General features: G+C 38.0%; 1 protein-coding gene and 1 long non-coding RNA gene across 3 annotated transcripts in view; one reads left to right on the top strand and one right to left on the bottom strand.

Moving 5' to 3' along the window:
* Window positions 1-17,713, top strand: part of LOC146468182 (disintegrin and metalloproteinase domain-containing protein 10-like) — a 34,979-nt gene extending 17,266 nt beyond the window's left edge. Inside the window, exons 6-13 of one of the 2 annotated variants that reach the window (XM_085124684.1) lie at window positions 10,163-10,485; window positions 10,961-11,126; window positions 13,158-13,320; window positions 13,631-13,735; window positions 14,094-14,277; window positions 14,856-15,067; window positions 15,673-15,905; window positions 17,606-17,713. In XM_085124684.1, coding sequence (XP_084980810.1) covers window positions 10,163-10,485; window positions 10,961-11,126; window positions 13,158-13,320; window positions 13,631-13,735; window positions 14,094-14,277; window positions 14,856-15,067; window positions 15,673-15,905; window positions 17,606-17,610 — 1,391 coding nt within the window. In that variant the 3' untranslated portion in view covers window positions 17,611-17,713. Of the gene's footprint in view, window positions 1-10,162; window positions 10,486-10,960; window positions 11,127-13,157; window positions 13,321-13,630; window positions 13,736-14,093; window positions 14,278-14,855; window positions 15,068-15,672; window positions 17,335-17,605 lie in introns of those variants that run through there. The other variant, XM_085124683.1, reaches the window with a different exon arrangement.
* Window positions 17,458-23,488, bottom strand: LOC146468181 (uncharacterized). The gene is made up of 6 exons (XR_014867529.1): window positions 23,359-23,488; window positions 22,828-22,881; window positions 22,503-22,600; window positions 22,087-22,186; window positions 21,537-21,679; window positions 17,458-21,197 (listed from the first exon to the last, which is right to left on the bottom strand). It is a non-coding gene; the product is annotated as an uncharacterized LOC146468181 (long non-coding RNA).

Raw genomic sequence — 23,488 nt, 5'->3', positions numbered from 1 at the left:
CTCAGGGGAAGTTTTCGGATCTACTGATTCGATTAGAAGCCTTTAAAAGAATATGTGTTTTTCGTCCAAAAATCGACTTTTTGCCAAGAGGTAAGCCCACGATTTTGGGTCAAAATGATCAACTTTTTAAGTCGGCATTTTTGACTTCTTTATGTCCTTAGGGATCTCGGTGTGTCGTAAAACTCCCTTAGGAATGATTTTGAAGTGCTTATAACGTTCTGGTAAAGATATGAAAGAATTTTTTTCTTTGTCCTTATCCTGACTCCATCTTTTTTTGGGCTATTTCTTTGTCCCTGGTCCCTTGGGAAACCTAAAACGTGTCTCAAGGGAAGTTTTCGGATCTTATGATTCGATTGGAAGCTTTTAAAAGAATATTTCTTTTTCGTCCAAAAATTGACTTTTTGCCAAAAGGTAAGCCCAAGATTTTGGGTCAAAATAACCAACTTTTTAAGTCGGCATTTTTGACTTTTTTTATGTCCCTTGGGATCTCGGCGTTTCGTAAAACTCCCTTAGGAATGATTTTGAAGTGCATATAACGCCCTGGCCAAAGAATTAAAAGAATTTTCTTTTTTGCCCTTAACCTGACTCCATCTTTTCTTGGCTTTTTCTTTGTCGCTTGACCCTTGGGAGACCTAAGACGTGTGTCAGGAGACAATTTTGGATCTTCTGATTCGATTGGAAGCTTTTAAAAAAAATATTCCTTTTTTTGTCCAACAATCGACTTTTTGTCAAGGGTTAAGGCCACGGTTTTGGGTCAAAAATGACCACATTTTCAATTCGGCATTTTTTTACTCTGGTATGTCCCTAGGGATCTCAACGTTTCGTAAATCTCTTTTGAGAGTGATTTTGAAGTGCATATAACGCCCTGGCAAAGAATTGAAAGAATTTTATTGTCTCCCTTTATTCTGACTCCATCTTTACCCGCCCTATTTCATTGTCCCTTGTCCCTTGGGAGACCTGAAACGTCTGTCAGGGGACGTTTTCGGATGTACTGATTCGACTAGAAGCTTTTAAAGGAATATTTGTTTTTCGTCCAAAAAACGACTTTTTGCCAAGGGTATATAACGCCCTGGCTAAGAATTGAAAGAATTTTCTTTTTTGCCCTTATCATGACTCCATCTTTTCTGGGTTTTTATTTTCAAGGGCAAGGGTAAGAACTTTCTTTTTTGCCCTTATCATGACTCCATCTTTTCTGGGTTTTTATTCTCTCTCTGGTCCTTTGGGAGACCTAAAACGTGTCTTAGGGGACGTTTTTGGATCTACTGATTCGATTGGAAGCTTTTAAAAGAATATTTGTTTTTTGTCTAAAAATCGACTTTTTACCAAGGGGTAAGCCCACGATTTTGGGTCAAAAATGACCAAATTTTCAAGTCGGCATTTTTGACTTCTTCATTTCCCTTGGGATCTCGGCGTGTCGTAAAACTCCCTTAGGAATGATTTTGAAGTGCATATAACGCCCTGGCGAGGAATTGAAAGAATTTTCTTTTTTGCCCTTATCATGACTCCATCTTTTTTGGGTATTTCTTTGTCCTCAGTCCTTTGGGAGACCTAAAACGTGTCTTAGAGGACGTTTCCGGATCTAGTAATTTGAGTGGACGCTTTTAAAAGAATATTCGTTTTTGGTGCAATAATCGACTTTTTTCCAAGGGGTAAGCCCACGGTTTTGGGTCAAAATCGACCAAAGTTTTAAGTCGGCATTTTTGACTACATTATGTCCCTAGGGATCTTGGCGTGTCGTAAAACTCCCTTAGGAATGATTTTGAAGTGGATATAACGCCCTGGCAAGGAATTGAAAGAATCTTTTTTTCTGCCTTTATCCTGACTTCATCTTTACTGGGCTATTTCATTTTCCCTCGTCCCTTGGGAGACCTAAAACGTGTCTCAGGGAACGTTTTTGGATCTACTGTCTCGATTTGAAGGTTTTAAAAGAAAATTTGTTTTTGTCCAAAAATTGCCTTTTTTCAAGGAGTAAGCCCACGGTTTTTGGTTAAAAATGACCAAATTTTCAAGTCTGCATTTCTTACTCGTTTATGTCCTTAGAGATCTAGGCGTGTTGTTTAACTCCATTAGGAATAATTTTGAAGTGCATATAACGCCCTGACAAGGAATTGAAAGAAGTTTCTTTTTTGCCCTTAACCTGACTCCATCTTTTCTCGGCTATTTTTTTCTCCCTGGTCTCTTGGGAGACCTAAAACGTGTCTCAGGAGACGTTTACGGATCTACTGATTCGATTAAAGGTTTTAAAAGAATATTTGTTTTTTGTCCAAAAATCGACTTTTTTCAAGAGATAATAAGCCCACGGTTTTGGGCCAAAAACGACCGAATTTTAAAGTGGGCATTTTAGACTCCTTTATGTCCCTAGGGATCCCTGCGTGTTGTAAAACTCTTTTAGGAATGATTTTGGAGTGCATATAGCGCCCTAGCAAAGATATAAAGGAATTTTCTTTTTTGCCCTTATCCTGACTCTATCTTTTCTTGGTTATTTCTTTGTCCCTGGTCCCTTGGGAGACCTAAAACGTGTCTTAGGGGACGTTTTTAGATCTACTGATTTGATTGGAAGCTTTTAAAAGAATATGTGTTTTTTGTCCAAAAATCGACTTTTTACCGAGGGGTAAGCCCACGATTTTGGGTCAAAAATGACCAAATTTTCAAGTCGGCATTTTTGAGTTCTTTATGTCCCTAAGGATCTCGGCGTGTCGTAAAACTCCCTTAGGATAGATTTTGAGGTGCATATAACGCCCTGGCAAAGAATTAAAAGAATTTTCTTTTTTGCCCTTGACCTGACTCCATCTTTTCTTGGCTTTTTCTTTGTCCCTGGACCCTTGGGAGACCTAAAACGTGTCTTAGGAGACAATTTCGGATCTCCTGATTCGATTGGAAGCTTTTAAAAAAATATTCCTTTTTTTGTCCAAAAATCGACTTTTTGCCAAGGGGTTAGGCCACAGTTTTGGGTCAAAAATGACCACATTTTCAATTCGGCATTTTTTACTCTGGTATGGCCCTAGGGATCTCAACGTTTCGTAAATCTCTTTTGAAAGTGATTTTGAAGTGCATATAACGCCCTGGCAAAGAATTGAAATAATTTTTTGTTCTGCCTTTATTCTGACTCCATCTTTACCCGCGCTATTTCATTGTCCCTTGTCCGTTGGGAGACCTGAAACGTCTGTCAGGGGACGTTTTCGGATCTACTGATTCGATTAGAATCTTTTAAAGGAATATTTGTTTTTTGTCCAAAAAACGACTTTTTGCCAAGGGTATATAACGCCCTGGCTAAGAATTGAAAGAATTTTCTTTTTTGCCCTTATCATGACTCCATCTTTTCTGGGTCTTTATTTACTCTCTGGTCTTTTGGGAGACCTAAAACGTGTCTTAGGGGACGTTTTTGGATCTACTGATTCGATTGGAAGCTTTAAAATGAATATTTGTTTTTTTGTCTAAAAATCGACTTTTTACCAAGGGGTAAGCCCACGATTTTGGGTCAAAAATGACCAAATTTTCAAGTCGGCATTTTTGACTTCTTCATTTCCCTTGGGATCTTGGCGTGTCGTAAAACTCCCTTAGGAATGATATTGAAGTGCATATAACGCCCTGGTGAGGAATTGAAAGAATTTTCTTTTTTGCCCTTATCATGACTCCATCTTTTTTGGGTATTTCTTTGTCCTCAGTCCTTTGGGAGACCTAAAACGTGTCTTAGAGGACGTTTCCGGATCTAGTAATTTGAGTGGACGCTTTTAAAAGAATATTTGTTTTTGGTGCAATAATCGCCTTTTTTCCAAGGGGTAAGCCCACGGTTTTGGGTCAAAATCGACCAAAGTTTTAAGTCGGCATTTTTGACTACATTATGTCCCTAGGGATCTTGGCGTGTCGTAAAACTCCCTTAGGAATGATTTTGAAGTGGATATAACGCCCTGGCAAGGAATTAAAAGAATTTTTTTTTTGCCTTTATCCTGACTCCATCTTTACTGGGCTTTTTCATTGTCCCTGGTCCCTTGGCAGTCCTAACACGTGTCTCACGGGACGTTTTTGGATCTACTGATTAGATTAGAAGCTTTTAAAAGAATATTTGTTTTTTGTCCAAAAATCGACTTTTTGCGAAAGGATAAGCCCACGGTCTTGAGTCAAAAATGACCAAATTTTCAAGTCGGCATTTTGTACTCGTTTATGTCCCTAGGGATCTCGGCGTGCCGTAAAACTCCCTTAGGAATTATTTTAAAGTGCATATAACGCCCTGGCAAAGAATTAAAAGAATTTTCTTTTTTACTCTTTACCTCACTCCATCTTTTCTGGGCTATTTCTTTGTCCCTTGTCCCTTGGGAGACCTTAAACGTGTCTCAGGAGACAAATTCGGTTCTTCTGATTCGATTGGAAGCTTTTCAAAGAATATTTGTTTTTTGTCCAAAAATCGACGTTTTTCCAAGAGGTAATAAGCCCATGGTTATGGGTCAAAAACGACCAAATTTTAAAGTCGGCATTTTAGACTCCTTTATGTCCCTAGGGATCCCTGCGTGTTGTAAAACTTTTTTAGGAATGATTTTGGAGTGCATATAGCGCCCTGGCAAAGATATAAAGGAATTTTCGTTTTTGCCCTTATCCTGACTCTCTCTTTTCTTGGTTATTTCTTTGTCCCTGGTCCCTTGGGAGACCTAAGACGTGTCTTAGGGGACGTTTTAAGATCTACTGATTTGATTGGAAGCTTTTAAAAGAATATTTTTTTTTGTCCAAAAATCGACTTTTTCCAAGAGGTAATAAGCCCACGGTTTTGGGCAAAAAACGACCAAATTTTCAAGTCGGCATTTTTGACTTCTTCATGTCCTTAAGGATCTCGGCCTGTCGTGAAACTTCCTTAGGAATGATTTTGAAGTGCATATAACGCCCTGGCAAAGAATTGAAAGAATTTTCTTTTTTACCCTTTACCTAACTCCATCTTTTCTGGGCTATTTTTTTGTCCCTTGTCCCTTGGGAGACCTAAAACGTGTCTCAGGAGACGTTTTTGGATCTTCTGATTCGATTGGAAGCTTTTAAAAGAATATTTGTTTTTTGTTCAAAAATCGACTTTTTGCCAAGGGGTAAGCCCACGGTTTTGGGTCAAAACTGACGAAATTTTTAATTCGGCATTTTTCACTCTTTAATGTCCCTAGGTATCTCGGCATGTCGTAAATATCCTTTAAGAATGATTTTGAAGTGCATATAACGCCCTGGCAAAGAATTGAAAGAATTTTCTTCTTTCCCCTTATCCTGACTCAATCTTTTCTGGGCTATTTCCTTGTCCCTCTTCTTTTGGGAGACCTAAAACGTGTTTCAGGGGACGTTTTCAAATCTACTGACTCGATTGAAAGGTTTTTAAAGAATATTTGTTTTTTGTCGAAAAATTGAGTTTTTGCCAAGAGGTAAGCCCACGGTTTTGGGTCAAAAATGACCGAATTTTTTAGTCGGCATTTTTGACTCTTTTATGTCCCTAGGGATCCCGGTATGTGGTAAAACTCCCTTAGGAATGATTTTCAAGTGCATATAACGCCCTGGCAAAGATATGAAAGAATTTTCTTCTTTGCCTTTATCCTGACTCAATTTTCTCTGGGCTATTTCCCTAGGCAGTCCTAACACGTGTCTCAGGGGACGTTTTTGGATCTACTGATTCGATTAGAAGCTTTTAAAAGAATACTTGTTTTTTGTCGAAAAATCGACTTTTTGCCAAGGGGTAAGCCCACGATTCTCGGTCAAAAATGACCAAATTTTCATTTTCGGCATTTTTGACTTCTTTATGTCCCTAGGGATCTCGGCGTGTCGTAAAACTCCCTTAGGAATGATTTTGAAGTGCATATAACGCCCTGGCAAAGAATTAAAAGAATTTTCTTTTTTGCCCTTATCCTGACTTTATCTTTTCTGGGCTATTTCTTTCTCCTTGGGCCCTTGGGAGACCTAAAACGTGTCTCAGGGTACGTTTTCGGATCTACTGATTAGATTGGAAGCTTTTAAAAGAATATTTGTTGTTCGTCCAAAAATCAACTTTTTGCCAGGTGGTAAGCCCACTGTCTTGGGTCAAAAATGACCAAATTTTTAAGTCGGCATTTTTTACTCGTTTATGTCCCTAGGGATCTCAGCGTGTCGTTTAACTCCGTTAAGAATAATTTTCAGGTGCATATAACGCCCTGACCAAGAATTGAAAGAAGTTTCTTTTTGCCGTTATCCTGACTCCATCTTTTCTGGGTTTTTATTTTCTCTCTGGTCCCTCGGGAGACCTAAAACGTGTCTTATTGGACGTCTTTGGATCTACTGATTTGATTGGAAACTTGTTAAAGAATATTTGTTTTTTGTTCAAAAATCGACTTTTTGCCAACGGGTAAGCCCACGATTTTGGGTCAAATATGACCAAATTTTCAATTCGGCATTTTTCACTGCTTTATGTCCTTAGGGATCTCTGCGTGTCGTAAAACTCCCTTAGGAATGATTTTGAAGTTTATATAACGCCCTGGCAAGGAATTGAAAGAATTTTCTTTTTTGCCCTTATCCTGACTCCATCTTCTTTGGCCTATTTCTTTGTTCCTGGTCCCTTGGGAAACTTAAAACGTGTCTCGGGGACGTTTTAGGATCTTATGATTCCATTAGAAGCTTTTCAAAGAATATTTGTTTTTTGTCCAAAAATCGACTTTTTGTCAAGGGGTTAGCCACGGTTTTTGGTCAAAAATGACCTAATTTTTAATTCGGCATTTTTGACTACTTTATGTCTTTGGGGATCTCGGCGTGTCTTAAAACTCCCTTAGGAATGATTTTGAAGTGCATATAACGCCCTGGCAAAGAATTGAAAGAATTTTCTTTTTTGCCCTTATCCTGACTCCATCTTTTTTGGCCTATTTCTTTGTTCCTGGTCCCTTGGGAAACTTAAAACGTGTCTCGGGGGACGTTTTAGGATCTTATGATTCCATTAGAAGCTTTTCAAAGAATATTTGTTTTTTGTCCAAAAATCGACTTTTTGTCAAGGGGTTAGCCACGGTTTTTGGTCAAAAATGACCTAATTTTTAATTCAGCATTTTTGACCACTTTATGTCTTTGGGGATCTCGGCGTGTCTTAAAACTCCCTTAGGAATGATTTTGAAGTGCATATAACGCCCTGGCAAAGAATTGAAAGAATTTTCTTTTTTGCCCTTATCCTGACTCCATCTTTTTTGGCCTATTTCTTTGTTCCTGGTCCCTTGGGAAACTTAAAACGTGTCTCGGGGGACGTTTTAGGATCTTATGATTCCATTAGAAGCTTTTCAAAGAATATTTGTTTTTTGTCCAAAAATCGACTTTTTGTCAAGGGGTTAGCCACGGTTTTTGGTCAAAAATGACCTAATTTTTAATTCAGCATTTTTGACCACTTTATGTCTTTGGGGATCTCGGCGTGTCTTAAAACTCCCTTAGGAATGATTTTGAAGTGCATATAACGCCCTGGCAAAGAATTGAAAGAATTTTCTTTTTTGCCCTTATCCTGACTCCATCTTTTTGGGGCTATTTCTTTCTCCCTGGTCCCTTGGGAGACCTTCAACGTGTCTCAGGATACGTTTTAAAATCTACTGACTCAATTGAAAGGTTTTAAAAGAATATTTGTTTTTTGTCGAAAAATTGAGTTTTTGCCAAGAGGTAGGCCCACGGTTTGGGTCAAAAATGACCAAATTATTAATTCGGCATTTGTGACTACTTCATGCCCGTTGGGATCTGGGCGTATCGTTCAACGTCTTTAGCAATTATTTTTAAGTTCATATAACGCCCTGGCAAAGAATTAAAAGAATTTTCTTTTTTGCCCTTATCCTGACTCCATGTTTTCTGGGCTTTTTCTTTGTCCCTGGTCCGTTGGGAGACCTAAAACGTGTCTTAGGGGACAATTTCGGTTCTTCTGATTCGATTGGAAGCTTTAAAAAAAATATTTGTTTTTTGTCAAAAAATCAACTTTTTGCCAAGGGGTAAGCCCACGGTTTTGGGTGAAAAATGACCAAATTTTAAAGTCGGCATTTTTTACTCCTTTATGTCCCTAGGGATCTCGGCGTGTCGTAAAACTGCCTTAGGAATGATTTTGAAGTGCATATAACGCCCTGGCAAAGAATTGAAAGAATTTTTTTTTTGCCCTTATCCTGACTCCATCTTTTCTGGGCTATTTCTTTGTCTCTGGTCCCTTGGGAGACCTAAAACGTGTCTCAAGTAGGCATGTTTCTCTTGTTTATGTCCCTAGGGATCTCGGGTTGTCGTAAAACGCCCTTGGGAATCATTGTTAAGTTCAAATTACGCCCTGACAGAGAATTTTTGGTTTAACTCCCATCCTGACTTCATCTTTTTTGTGCAATTTCTTTGTCCCTGGTCCCTTGGGAGTCCTAACAATTGTCTAAGGAGACGTTTTCGGACAGACTGATTCGACTTGCAGCCTAAAATCGACTTTTTTCCAAGGGGTAAGTCCACTGTTTTGGGTAAAAAAAATGAGCAAATTTTGATGTCGGCATTTTTCACTTGTTTATGTCCCTAGGGGTCTCTGCGTGTCGTTTCGTCCAAAAAACGTGTGGGTCAAAAATGACCGAATTTTCAAGTAGGCATTTTTCACTCCTTTATGTCCCTAGGGATGTCGGCGTCTCGTAAAGCTCTCATAGGAATGTGCAAATAACGCCCTGGTAAAGAATTGAAAGAATTTTCTTTTTTGCCCTTATCCTGACTCCATCTTTTTCTCGGCTATTTCTTTGTCCCTGGTTCCTTTGGAGACAATAAACGTGTCTTAGGGAATGTTTTCGGATCTACTGAGTCAATTGGAAGCTTTTTTAAAAAGACTACTTGGTTTTTCGTTTAAAATCGACCTTTTTGTAAGGGGTAAGCCCACGGGTTTGTGTCAAAAATGACCAAATTTTCAAGTCGACATATTTCACTCCTTTATGTCCCTAGGGATCCCGACGTGTCGTAAAACTCCCTTAGGATTGATTGTGAAGTGCAAATAACGCCTTGGCAAAGAATCTAAAGAATTTTCCTTTTTGTCTTTATCCTGTCTCAATCTTTTCTGGGCTATTTCTTTGTCCCTGGTCCCTTGAGAGACCTACAACGTGTCTCAGGGGACGTTTGCAAATCTACTGATTCGATTGGAAGCCTTTAAAAGAATATGTGTTTTTTGTCCAAAAATCGACTTTTTGCCAAGGGGTAAGCCGACGATTTTGGGTGAAAAATGACCAAATTTTCAAGTCGGCATTTTTTTTTACTCCTTTTTGTCCCTGGGGATCTCAGCGTGTCGTAAAACTCCCTTAGGAATGATTTCGAAGTGCAAATAACGCTTTGGCAAAGAATTGAAAGAATTTTCTATTTTGCCTTTATCCTGACTCAATTTTTTCTGGGCTTTTTCTTTGTCCCTGGTCCCTTGAGAGACCTAAAACGTTTCTCAAGTCGGCATGTTTCTCTTGTTTATGTCCGAAGAGATCTCGGCTTGTCGTAAAACTCACTTGGGAATCATTGTTAAGTTCAAATTACGCCCTGACAGAGAATTTTTGGTTTAACTCCCATCCTGACTTCATCTTTTTTTGGGCAATTTTTTTGTCCCTGATTCCTTGGGAGTCCTAACAATTGTCTAAGGAGACGTTTTCGGACAGACTGATTCGATTTTAAGCTTTAAAAAGAATATATGACTTGCAGCCTAAAATCTACTTTTTTCCAAGGGGTAAGTCCACTGTTTTGGGTAAAAAATGAGCAAATTTTGATGTCGGCATTTTTCACTTGTTTATGTCTCTAAGGATCTCTGCGTGTCGTAAAACTCCCTTGGGAATCAATGTTAACTGCAAGTAACGCCCTGACAAAGAATTTTTTGTTTGACCCTAACCCTGACTTTATCTTTCGTTGGCTATTTCTTTGTCCCTGGTCTCTTGGGAGGCCTAAAAAGTGTCTCAGGGGACGTTTTTGGACTTACTGATTCGATTGGAAGCTTTTTGAAGAATGTTTGTCCTCCGTCTAAAAATGGACTTTTTTCCAAGGGGTAGGTCCAGGGTTTGGGTCAAAAATGACCTAATTTTGAAGTCGTCGTTTTTGACCCATTTGAATCAATAATTTTTTTTTTCTTTGAACAAAGAGTCGAGTGGTCAGTTGATCGGTAATGTTTCCTTTTTCTTTTCTTCTCTAAGTTTTGGCCTAAAGCACGTCATTATGTTTTTGTTGTGTTATTTCTCAGGTTCTTTAGCAAGTCCCGACAATATCGACATTATGCCTTACCTTATTAAATGGAGCGCGCTTGACCACGATCAGTACTGCCTGGCTCTCCTGTTCACATACAGGGACTTTTCTGATGGAACCTTAGGATTAGCCTGGGTAGCAGACCCTGAGCTGGACACACCCGGCGGAATATGCTCCAAAAGGGTCCTTTTTGAGGAGGAGAACGAGGCTCTCAACTTTAATACGGCGGTTGCGAGCTTTGAGAATTATGGTGTCAGTGTTCCCAGGAAAGCTTCTGTGATTACAGTTATACACGAGTTGGGGCATAGCTTTGGATCCGAGGTATGAGTCACTACAGTGTGTAGCGATTAGCGATGAAAATCGAAAAAAAAATTTTACAAGATTTTTGAGCTGCAAAATAATTTTTAGACCTCAAACTGCAAGAAAAATATAACTCAGACCAACCCGATATACGTAATCACTGTTACCAGTAACTTGTCATGGAATAAACACGTCAATGATATAGTTAAGAAGGTTTCAAAAGCGTTATATTTTCTTGTGCAGTTGAAAAGGGCAAAGATCTAGTTCTTTTTTACACTTCATGTATAAGATCTATCTTAACTAATACAATGCCCGTTTTCCATCACGCACTACCCTTGTACTTAGAACATGAATTAACTATGATTGACAATAATCGCACAAGTGAAACCCCAGATGTTTTCCGCGCAGTTTCCCGCGTTTGTTTTCATTGGCCAGTACTTCAATATAATCTAACGACAGCATATTGGAAACCTTTGTAATTTGATCTCGTTGACAGCATGATCCCGATACCGCGCTATGTGCACCAGGAGGACATACTGGTAACTTTGTGATGTATTCCCGAGCAAGCGATGGAAATAAAGCCAACAATCTTCTGTTTTCTCCGTGCAGCAAGCATCAAATGGCGCCGGTTATAGCCATTAAAGGAGTACCGTGTTTTATCGGTAGGGTCGTACGTCTTAGGTTGTTTGCCTTGTTTGCAAAATGATGAGAGAGAAATGAAAAAACAAATAAACAGGAAAGTTACAAATCGTAACAAAGGTTTGTTAAGGACGGTGCCTACTTTTGTTACTGCGCATACGTTTTGCGCATCTGGAGATACTCTGGTTTTCTATGGGTGGTGCATATTTTTGCGCGGTTTAAAGCTAAGCGGAGAAAGCAGAACGTAGCAAGTGCTCTTGGTATCCGAAAAGAAAATTTGGGGTAACCGTGCATTTTTCAGAGATAATAAAGTTTCAATTTTGACGAAAAACGCCATACATTTCTTTGTATTCTACCGTTTTTTAGAATAATTGTCGCTTCATTGTCTCCGAAAAATGCGCTGCTTCCCCAATTTTCTTTTTGGATTTCAATAGCTCTTGCTAAGATCTGCTTTTCCCGCATAGTCATGGACCACACAACAATACTTCCTTATTAGTAGACACCGTCCTTAAATGAAGTATAGATGTGCACTTGATGAGTTTATTTTTTACTAATGTACTCGGTGGATCGAACGTTCATTCAATTTCCCGGCGAAATAAATTTCTCAGCCTTTTTTATCCTGATGTAATGTACCTATGGCAATGAGCCTTTTTTCTTGATAGCGTGTGTGGTGCTTTGAATTAATTCTTTCCTTTTTAATGTTTTCTTTTCCCGCCCTGAACAACACGTTTCTGCTAACCGAGGAGCTGAAATTTATTAATTTCTCAAACTAAAAACAAAGATGATCTTGTCACACATTCCTTCGTGAACGTCTGCCCAACAGTGTTTTTTGTCTTGATGAGGTACGTTCTAGACTTTAGTGGAAGTAATTTCTCAAAGCTATAATCATATCCAGTGAGTTAGAGATCAACGCAAAGTGCATTTGAATCAAGTGGAAAACAGTATGTTTTGCCGTACAAGGTTTCGTGCTATTTCACAAAATCAGTCATTCGGCCTGTGATTGGTCAGTCTTGGGGAACAAAAACAACCACTCTACTGATCAGACTTTCGTGGGGAAGAAACATGTTACGTTCCGAAGAATGTCTGTAAAGGCATCTGGTGCGTTGTGAATTTAAAGTGGCCGAACACAGTTTGCGCGCGCTTTACAGATTCTGTTAGAGATGATATTGAGCGCGCGCTAGGGTTGTGGTAAGCAAATACCATCGATCCCTCGATTTTATACCCAATGGATCACAAAAGCTAGTGAGTTTAGCTCTTAAAATACCTCAGTTTCTCGTTTGTGAATCCTTCTTCATTTATCACCGAACAAAAAAAGTGAGTTTACGAAGAGCTAAACCTTTTTGCAAGCTTTGTGAAAACCTAATTGAAAGTCACACATGCGCATTTGACCAAAAAATTGTGACTGGTTGTTTTAATGGAAATGAACTGTTTTCTAAGGAACCGCTCGTTAGAATTTCGTGAAATATGACAAAACAGTAGTGCTCTAAAAGCGTAACTCGCCTACAAAAAAAAACCAAAAAACATTAAAGTGCAAAACCAACATTTAAAGGAGATCCCTCTGTTAAAATTACTTGAAAGCAGCGTCATTAAGTCAGTATTTTGTGAGTTTTTCTGGATACAAAAAATGGAAAAAAATCTAACGAGTGCATTTTCTTAAAATTAAGGAAAACCATTCTTTGTGGGCGGTCAATAGTTTGCTGCGTTGCCATGGCAACGGCACCTTACTCAACAAGAAGTATCAAAATTTATTCCTTCTTAGTTAATCTTGCACCATGCTAATTTCGGGTACTCAGAAGTATGTAGTTTTCAAATAATGTTTACTAACACCTGTATACTGGAAAACTGTGTTCGGCCACCTTAAAACTACTTAATAAATGAAACGAAACCGATTAAAATTGCAGTAGGTACAGTTACAAGTCCATAATGGTGGTAGTTATTTTCGCTAGAGTGAAGACATAAAATATATGTGGTGCAGCCGTTAGACGGGAAACTTTGCACCGATGCCTGCATCAGTTCGAAGAAAGCAGCACTGACTTGTATGTTGTGTTTGTCAGAGCATAACAACGGTTCGTATTGTGGCAACAAGATTGTTGAGGAAGGTGAAGAGTGCGACTGTGGGCGGCCTGAGGAGTGTGATGACGAAGACAGGTGCTGTGTGGCGAGAGATGACGCTCGGGGAATACCTGGATGTACAGTTAGACCGGGAAGACAGTGCAGGTGAGATAATTTGTGAGTTTGGGTTGGAATGTGCCCTCCATTGCTCATGATCGTTAATGGCAAATACCTTTAGCCTGTTTCAGGTCTGTTGACAAATGTGCTCTTTTCCGAGAAAAATGGCGCAACAACAACAACAACAAAAAACTTCCTAGGGAATTAAGGTGCCCCCCTTCCCCTCAGATGATCAATAACCAATAATGGTATTTAATACTGGTTTAGGGTTGTGTAGTAATCCTCTCTGGAATACAGAAATGGAGTACAAAGAATTTATGGTTTAAATAACATAGTGTTTTCCTTTGTTCACTTTCAGTCACGTGGCAGGAACATGTTGCAATGAAGACTGTACCTTTATCCCAGAATCCCAAGCGCACGTGTGTCAAGCAGAAACAGAATGTAGTCTAGAGACGACTTGCAAATATCCTTTCATCTTGACGCTGCTTTCTAATTGGCTCACTTTTTTACTTTTACATATTTCAATTGTTTGGAAGACACTCAGAAAGGTCTTTCCTTTTCTGAAGCAAACGTTCCTTCCGTTACAAACTTTCCGTGTGTCCATACCAGGAAACACATAGGAAACATTTGTTTGCGTCGCTTACTGTTCCGAGTTATTGGGTGCAAACAAGAAAACATTCAGAGAAAAACTCAAATGCCTAGGCAACAACGTTTTCAGGCTTGGGGAGGCTTTAAAGAAAGAGTGTCAGGAGACAACTGAGTATACGTAATTTCCGAGTTAAATTATACACACGCTGGATGATTTCCTTAATTCGTCAAACTGGTCGCAATGGGCGTTGCCCTGCAGCGGAGTCGAAACCAAGTAACGTGACTTGTAATCATGGATCCAACACGTGCTTAGACGGCGCCTGTATTGGACCAATATGTGCGCTATATGGATTCAATGAATGTGAATGTCACCAAGATACAGATGAGACATGCCATGTGTGCTGCAACACCAGTCACGTGAGTCCATAGGCTATAACATCCTTTGAAAATGTCCCTCAAATTGACAGCACGATAGAAGGTCTTAAGGAGAAAAAAATCGAGGAACAGCAACAAAATTCATCAACCAAAATCTCAAGTAGTTTCGCAAATACTCAGGTTTAGATTGCCTTTTAAGAAAAACGACCTCAAACAAACACCAACGACCAGTACAGGCTTTTTTGCAAATGTGTGCATCACGAACTGCTACACAGCTGTGGAAAGTTGTTCGAGTTTTGTTTTACTTTACTATGCTCTTTGATTGATTTAAAAAACTTGTGCCACTTTCTCAACCTACGCATACGCGTTTTTCCGCGTTTGACGACCTTGACGTATTTACATGTACCTGTCTCGAGTTCTGATTGGCTCGTTGTGTTGTTTACGTTTGTTGATTGGTTAGAGTGATTAATTTAGTTTTACTCTTACAACACGTAATCGAAAACCTCGCTAACATTTCGCTACCAGACTTCTTTCGTCTAATGATTAGTGAATGAGCTTATAAGTATATAAATGAATCAACAACCCACAGTCCTGAAACCACTATGCGCCCTTCGTTGCAGGGTGTATGCACTTCAGCTCGAAATTTCCTGGGACGAGTAATTTTCAAACGTCCCGGTAGCACTTGCAAGCTTCACAGCGGGTATTGTGACTCGTTTGGAATTTGTGTGACTATGGACAGCGATGATATACTGCGCAAACTCAGGGATGCCTTCAAAAGACTTTTCTCCAGGGAGGCTATGGACAGCCTGTGGGCCTGGATCAAGACGGAGTGGTACGTCTTTTCCTTTCCTTTTTTTTTCCTTTGTTGTTGTTGTTGTTGTTGTTGTTGTTGTTTTTTTGTTAGTTTGTTAGTTGTTGTTTTGTTTTCTTTTTACAACTAGTTAGAAACTCAATTCGTTGTAATGCTGAATCAAGAAGTCCCACTGTTTCGTTTAATATTTCTTGAATAGTCAATCTGGTTGGAGGATTTTTCACTCTAACTTTTGATATTTCTCTATGGAAACAAAACGCGCGCATTTCTTAACGGCGTTGTTTTCGTCCGCTTGTGTCGAGAATCAGTAGTTTGTCTTGTTGACAATCATAGTCCGGGACTTGGATTCAACTTTTTTACTGTTCAATTTCCAAAGCTTCCTTGTCTCTCTTACGGTTTGTCCATCAAAGCTATTTACCTAGAAGCGAAATAGCCTGATATAAAAAGGCAACAGGCGAAACGAAATATCTGCTAATCTGCGTATAGTTCTCCCGAGAATGATTTTGGGCGACTTGGCCATTCTGGTGAAATAAATGTTATTGGTCACAATTATGTTCTGCTAAATGATACCGGGGTTTTGATCGTGTCTATTAAACTTCTAAAACGCACTGTTTGATTTCCTGTAGGTATTATGTTCTTGTGATTGTTGGAGGTATTTGCTTGGTTTTTGTTCTTCTCAAGATCACCTACAGCACAAGAACAAACCTTCTCAGCCTCGCTAGACGAGCTATCTTATCATACCTTGTCAGAAACCAGCGGGCTGGTCATGCAAGAACACAGCAAGTTTCTACAACTGAATTAAACGAGATAGCGGGGGAAACGGACTTTGTTCACGAAAACGGGAGTGTCAGAGACTCTGGTCAGTAGCTTGTGAAAGAAATGACAAAACAATTTCTCTGAGTGTTTGCTGCGATACGGATTCTCTTTTAATATTCACACGCTCATTTGTTTACTATTTACTGCCAAAGAAGTCTGAGGAGGAAACGTTGTGTTCGTTTGGAAAGCTTAATTGCTTGACTTGAAAATCGCCCGTTTTAGTAAAAACAATCGAGAAATATTGCTAGATCTTGCTGATTTCGCTTTGCAAGAACAACCAGAAGACAATTAAATGGTCACTGCTTCTCGGCCATGGTATAATGCTCATATACCATGACCGCTAAGCCAATCAAATCCCTGGAATTGCGTTACACAATGATTCAGTTTTTTTTTGAAAAATATACGGTTTACAACCCGAGCTGTACAGCCAGCATTTCTTCATAAGTTGCGTTTTCTGAATTTTTTCTGACTTAATCCACAATGAATCGACTCATTTGCTTTGTTCGTTTGCCCTTTGCAAAATAAATTAACAAAATGTTCAAGTGGGATATCAGCCATTTTATCATGCAAGAGACCCAGCGATAATTAAACAATCATAACCATAATCGTAAGCATTGTTTGTTAACAATAGGCTATTGTTGAGAAACAATATTTACTTAGGATAAATCGTAACTTTGAAAGGCTTCGTAAATCTGGCCTCCGGTCTTTTTTGCAAGATAAAATCAGCAAGATATCTTGATATTTTTGGGTTGTTCTAATTATTTAACCCACGTTTTTTGCACGACGCGCTTGAAGCTCGAATAAAAAAAAAAAGAAAAGAAAAAAAAAGAAGCCTAAACCAGTTCGCCTGGAGGTATGGGGGACGTCCCTAATTCTTATAGGTTTTGAGCCGTTTAGTCAAAAACTGGTGACCAATTTACGAATTTTGTCTGAAAATGGGTATGGATTGGTAGTGACGTTTTAAAATCCACTGGACGGAAAAATGGCGGCTTTACATTTTACCACAATACCTTGCGAACCAAGCAAAGCCAGGAGGCACATTGAAAGCAATCAATTTGTGCAAAACTCGTCCCTGTACCAACAACATTGTGTACCCTATGTTAGAACTTTTCTATGCGTCTTTATGGTGTTTTATATTTTTGATCTTTCTTTTTGATCAGTCATCCGCAGTTCAAAATATGTTTCATATATTTATATTCATTTTGGGATTTCGTGTGCTAAGAATTATGGGTAAATGCACACCTTTTTCAATACGGCGGATTGGAAGAAAAAAATACAAAATTGGTCTGTAAATGGGTGGAAAAATGTGTTATCAAGGTTTTGGTGTCGATATTATCCAATACCAATAAGAAAGACTAAGCTGAATAGCAAAAGGAGTGCTGAGTACTTAAAGGCGTTCTTTTGTGGCCTGCAAATAATAAAGGAAAGGGGACACTGAGTTTATCAGTCCAATATCCATCAATCAATCAATCTTTATTACAGAGGGTAACACTAAGTAGTTCATAGTACTGATAAAAAATATGGCCCTCGACCATTATACGAAGTAAAAGTTTAAAGATTGCAACTACCCAACAAAAATATGGAGACTATTACAATTCAATCAATCATCTTTTATTTATACACTATTGGTAATTAAATTATAAAATTAGACTCGAGTGCTTGTACATATATAGCAAATACTAAAAGTTACAATTGAGAAATATAAACAGTAACTACATCACTTACAACCCTTTTCTTTCTCAGCATAAACCAAATCCAAAAGAGGAACGAATCACCAAAACACTGGAGACTAAGTCTACGGATTTTATGACATAAAAGTGAGAACCACCTTCCTTGAACCAAGGTGTAGAGAGAAAGAGTTACCAGTAAGAAAATACATGTCATATTCTCGCTCATTGTACCATGCAAGTAAAGGAATGAAAGACAAAATCAGTTTCATCATCATCTGTGTTTGGCACAATTAAAACACAACGTAGTTTGGGTATGATTAAGTCTGAAGCTATTTCAAGGCAAATCTCAAAACAAAAACAAAAGTTGAAAGTTTTAGGGGACTAAGGTAGATAAATGGATAATTTACAACTATCTGGTTTATCACAAAGAGTCCATTTACTCCATACTGATCCAGTGGGGTAAATAATTAAAAGTCTGTCATTGCCATTACATTTTAGTTCCGCCGAGACAAAAATACATTTATTGTTTATTATTTATACAATATGTTTACAAGCGAGCAGTCACCATTTATTCTCAAAGATCCAGTACAAGCAAGCCGAAATGTAGTAATTGTGCAATTCGGCAAAAAAAGGAGGAGGGATGTGAGCAATCTCCCCCCACCCAGTTTCGTGAGGCCAGCTCATTCTAAGTAAGGAAAAGAAGACGACTTGCTCACAATCTAAGACCAGTGAAATTATTTTAATGAACAAATATATCAAAAATTTCTCTGAAAGAACTTGCTAATTACACATAACAATGAAGGCAGTATGTCAGGTTAAAAAAAAAACATGAAACTTCTCCCCAATTCTGTTTTATATTGCATCTTTAAATTTGTTTCATACAATGAAAACTCCATCAAAGGTTTTACTACTAGCAACTTTGTTGATTTTTTTAGAATTTTTAACTGAATTTTATTGATGACCACGGTTGTTTCTTTAATTAATGTTCTAAGCAATTCAAGGAACTCAGTACGAGACCAAAGCACACTGCGCTGACAGTTATCTAAACCTAGCAACACTAGCTTCATGCCATAACTACTAAACCCTAATATTTCTAACCCTAAATCCTGACGTAATTCCTAGCCCTAACCCTAACTCTAAGGCTAACCTCTAACTCCTACCCTACTGATTTTAACTTCTTACCCCAACCTCACAGTGTTCATTTGTCTCGCACTGAAGCTCCATGTAAAGCTCCGTTTGTGAATATTTATTGGCTTGGAACACCCAGAACCCCTCCTGGATTAGTTTATCAAGCTTTGTTAAGGTTAAGGATCAGCTCAGATTAAAAGCAAATTAAGAAGAATTTAGGTGTTCCAAGGTCACGAAACATCTATCCAAAACTGCATTTCACTCATACTTCAAATAAGAATTTGACTTTCAATTTAAAGGCAGGAAAAAATCCAAAAACTGTGAGTTTTTGGAAGTCTTTTTCTATCAGTAGATTGAGTCAATATCAAGTAAGGAAAACCTAGTTTAGAAATGTACTATTTTTATGTACAAAAATGTTCCCGTCCTTTTCATTGAGAATTTAATAACCAAAAAACATATTGCCTTCAACATACCTTGGTCTTCATCGTGGAAACAATAAAAATCTATTTTAATACACAACAAGAAATCCATGCGGCGAATACCATTACGTAATTCTGACTACACTCAAACTAGTCAGTCGGTCTTGTGATCCAAGCGTCCTGATACAAGCGTTAAGATGTGAACAGAAAAAACACTAATGGTTCTATGAAAAGAACCTGTGCTACGCCAGATACGAAAAACCACTGAAAAACCACTCTTTAGATGTGGCCAAAAAAATATGTGGAAACGTATTCCTCATCTAATGCAGCAGCACAATACCCTGAGGAAAGGGTACAACTAACCTACTTACATTATTTTATGATCTTGAAATATAATCACAAAGAAAAGTTAATAATAGCAATAACATTTACTCTCTTTGAACAAATGTATTTCCATATTGGCTGCTGGTCATGACTTGAAATTTTAATTCCTGAGAGTCAAATTGAAAACCCGAAAATACATCCAAACCGAATTTCAATTTGACAACTATAATAAAGTTTGAGTCAACTTAATCACTATGGGAAGTTCTGTGTAAAACCTTTGTTAGTGACCACACCTTAACGGTAATAAAAAAAAATTTAAAACCCGCTGCTGACCAAACCAATTTAGTCCAATTTGATGTGCAAAAAATATTTGATAATCAAGGTAACCTATGCATACAAAGCCAGTCTAATTAATCAATGGGTTACAAGTCTAAAATTACTGAATTCGCCAGATTAAATTCTACAAGTTCTGAAGCACTTTGATTGCAAGTACCTCAAGGAAATGCCAAGGGAGGAGAGGCTATGAACATATTCCTGTATTGAGCACGATTATGAGGGACTAAAACTCATGAATTAAAATGAATAATGCCAACTCGAATAAAGTCTATTTTGAGGAACCATCTCACTCAGTAGTTGCTAGTTTACCTGTGTTTACACACGTTATGTAACTGAAAGGCTGTTAGAGCAAAATGTCCTTGTAAAGTACATGAACACATGAATATGATGCTGTAAAGGCCTTTCTGCAATAAGCCCTTCAGTCACAAGATCTAAAAAGCCTCCCATATTTTCCTCATAGCTCAACATGTAAAAACGGTTGGTCAGATCATTCCAATCATGACAACCGTAGAATTGTCCAACGCATGAAAGAGCGGCATCATCCATTTGAAATAATCCACTGGCAATATGAAGGCGAGGGATTATGACCACATGATTGAAAGAAAATGAAAATAAAATAATATGATCTCATGTTCAAAAGCTTATGATGGAACTTGAGGGAGCAGCTAATGATGTTTACATGGCCTCAATGATCTCATGATTATGAACGGTCCAGGATATGGGTGGGGGAGGGGTGAGTAGGGTAAACTAGCATTTCCTTGAAGCACAGGCAATCTGATGCACAAATTTTTTTTTCTAATTTTTGAAGTGACTTATAATAATTAAACAGTCCCTATATTTTTTATCTTCTTTGGTAGAAGAGACATGCAGGCAGTGAATGCATTGGCTATCAATCATATACATGTATCATTCTTTAATTTGCTAAATCTTTTGCATCTCCAAATAGTGTCAGACTGGAGTACAGATAATTAGGTTGTCTGTAATAATCGTGGCAAAGATGGTCACTAACAAACGTTGCTTATAGAATACAAGTTGTTTTGCTTTGCTGTGCCCCAATTCCGTCTGCTTACTTTCACAATTCATTTCAAAATAAAAAAAACTTCCATCAATAATACCTCATTACTCCCCAAAACACCTTGTTTCAAAAGAAAGGAACATTATTGTGCCGCTCACTTACTGAAAAACCTTAGCAAATAAATTGAAACTTTTATTGTAGTCCATATTGGAACCATCACAGTTTATCCATTAGGACTCAAAGCTGTTCGAGATTTAACTTAATTGTTCTGGGGAGTGAAAGGGTTATAATTAAGCTATACTGATATCTTTTTGGAGACATCTTATCGGCCAGTCCCATTCTTTATCCTCAGCGATGTACATAGTCTTTTTACGTATCCATGAATCGTGATGGTGGAAACAACTTCTTGCTTGCTTGCTTCTTAGAGGTGAAGAAATGAATTCCTTTTTTTAAAATCAAAGAATGTGATTTAAGTACCCTTGAACTGTAGCTTTCTATAAAATTCATTAGCAAGGAAGAGGTTTTGAGTTGCTCACCTTTGAAATGAAGTAAAGCTCTTTGCTATATAATTTTCAACTAAAATCCCAAATAAAGTATTGGTTTGGCACAGGGTAGAAATTTTTGTCCTTTCGGCCATTGTATTTGCAATAGGGTATTAATAAAATATTTAGGAGACTCTGGAATTTGCGGCATAATCATTCGAAAGGTACTCCTGAGTTTTCTACATCTTGATTTCTGATCACTTATAAGAATTGAAATTTTAAGTTACATAGGATGCTTACCTTTTTGATTCAGAACAGACGCCTACATTAAACTGGGATGATTAATGCTGCTTTGTTGGTCAACACTATATCTCAACTTTTGTGGGAGCTAGTTGAAATGTTCTCCTATGCTGATTGCAGTAGCTTTAATAGACTTCCATGCACTAAAAGCAAATGACAAAAATGCAAAAATTAGTTGCAAGTTTACATATCTACATGTTCATCACATTATTCTGAACAATTTGTTATTTCAAGGCAAAAAAGATAAGATTCTGCCCCTTGTCGCCATGGAATGATCATCAAATCTAAAGTTGTGTCATGTTTCAAGTTCGCGGATGTGGTATCAACGTAACATGTATGAGGAAATATGGAAGCCAGAAGCAAAAATACAAGTCATTAACTGCACTTCATTAAGATTTCCTACTTGCAGAAAGAACCCAAATCATACATTTTGAAGCCGTCTTGGAAGCTCCAAATTGGCATACTGATCCTTGTCAAGCTTATTAATAATTATACTAAATGACGACGGTGTTGACCATTGATGATACACCTCACATTACGCATAGCTTACCGGTTTGTAAAAGTTAGGACTGCGATCCAATGACAGTCGAAGATGATGAGCAGGATAGGCACCATGATAAAATGAGCGCGTGATATTCATGAACCTGAAACTAAAAAACATTTGAAATGGGGGAAATTAAAATCTACAGCAAATGCATTTTAACAAGTTATGAAATTGAAGACTTTGGTCCTGGAGCGGATGCGATATTTAAAACAACAGATTTTTTTCCTGTTTCTATTTTCATTTCAGTTATTAATGTTTTCTGCAGGTTTAGTGTACAAGATAATTAAACCTGTTTATTTTGTGTCATTAAATACTTCAGTCTGAAAAAACAGCACGGCATACATGTACTTAATCATCTTATGGTAGGGGAAAACTAATTGCAATTCATTCCTATTAATTTCCAGTAAAACTGCATCGTTTACCTCTTTGGATAGAAAACTGCATGACAAGGATGAAAGTTGCTCTTCATTTCACCAAAATCCTCACTTGGCGAGTGCTTATACCAAATCTCGCACCAACACTGGAAACAAAATGACAAGAGAGCAGTTAGATAAGATTCTGGGATGACATCCTGTTCTGCAGTTTTGACTTAGAATTTTCTTTAACATTACAGCTTAAAATTAGCTTTCCATTTACCACTTTAAAGAGCAAGATGAAAACCTCGGTTAACTTTTAATTTTGTGGATTAGTATTAATCGGCTTTCTAAAAATAGGCACCAGGTCATTCTCTATGCAGCAGTAGCTTACCTTCGCTGGAAACAATGGAAACAGATCAGTAGCAGGAAACCAGCAGGACAGGCACTGTGAACATGAAGAAAACAAAACAAATGATTCGGGTATTCATGAGACGAAAACTCATAACTACTTTTGAAATCAATTTTGAGTTTGGTGGGCTGTATAATAGTATTCCCAGCTTGACCATTATTTTGTTTGTTTGTTTTTTTGTTGTTATTGAAAAAGGGTGGAGTTGGCAGAGAGGTAATTTTAGAAACTAAAGTGTGTCTTTTAAACCATTAGAGCATTTATCCCATACATCTGAAATACTATGTGGACTGACACTGTATTGGGTTCAGAACAAAATAAATTTAGTGATATATCTGACATACAGTCTTGAAATAGGACATAGACAGGTGATTCTAAAATCCCTTAATGATTCTGTATATTCTACTTACACTGATTCAACATCTTGACACAAATATTATTCCATGGCTAAGGAAACAATTTTAAAATGCTTATCAAATCGGAGAATTAAAAAAAAAGTTTAATGCATGCCTGTACCTTTAGACAGCTGCCTTAAGCAGGGGTGTCAGTAGATCCATTTTGTCTGCCTGGGGTCCTATAATTCTCGATACTGAAAGTCAACCAATGTTGAGTCTGTGTGTATCTGAAGCTCGGTCTGCAGTATGCA

This window comes from Pavona decussata, unplaced genomic scaffold, assembly GCF_977016875.1.
Source record: "Pavona decussata unplaced genomic scaffold, jaPavDecu1.1 SCAFFOLD_133, whole genome shotgun sequence".
In the NCBI taxonomy this organism is placed as follows: domain Eukaryota; kingdom Metazoa; phylum Cnidaria; class Anthozoa; order Scleractinia; family Agariciidae; genus Pavona; species Pavona decussata.
This window is presented reverse-complemented; position numbering and strand designations above follow the sequence as displayed.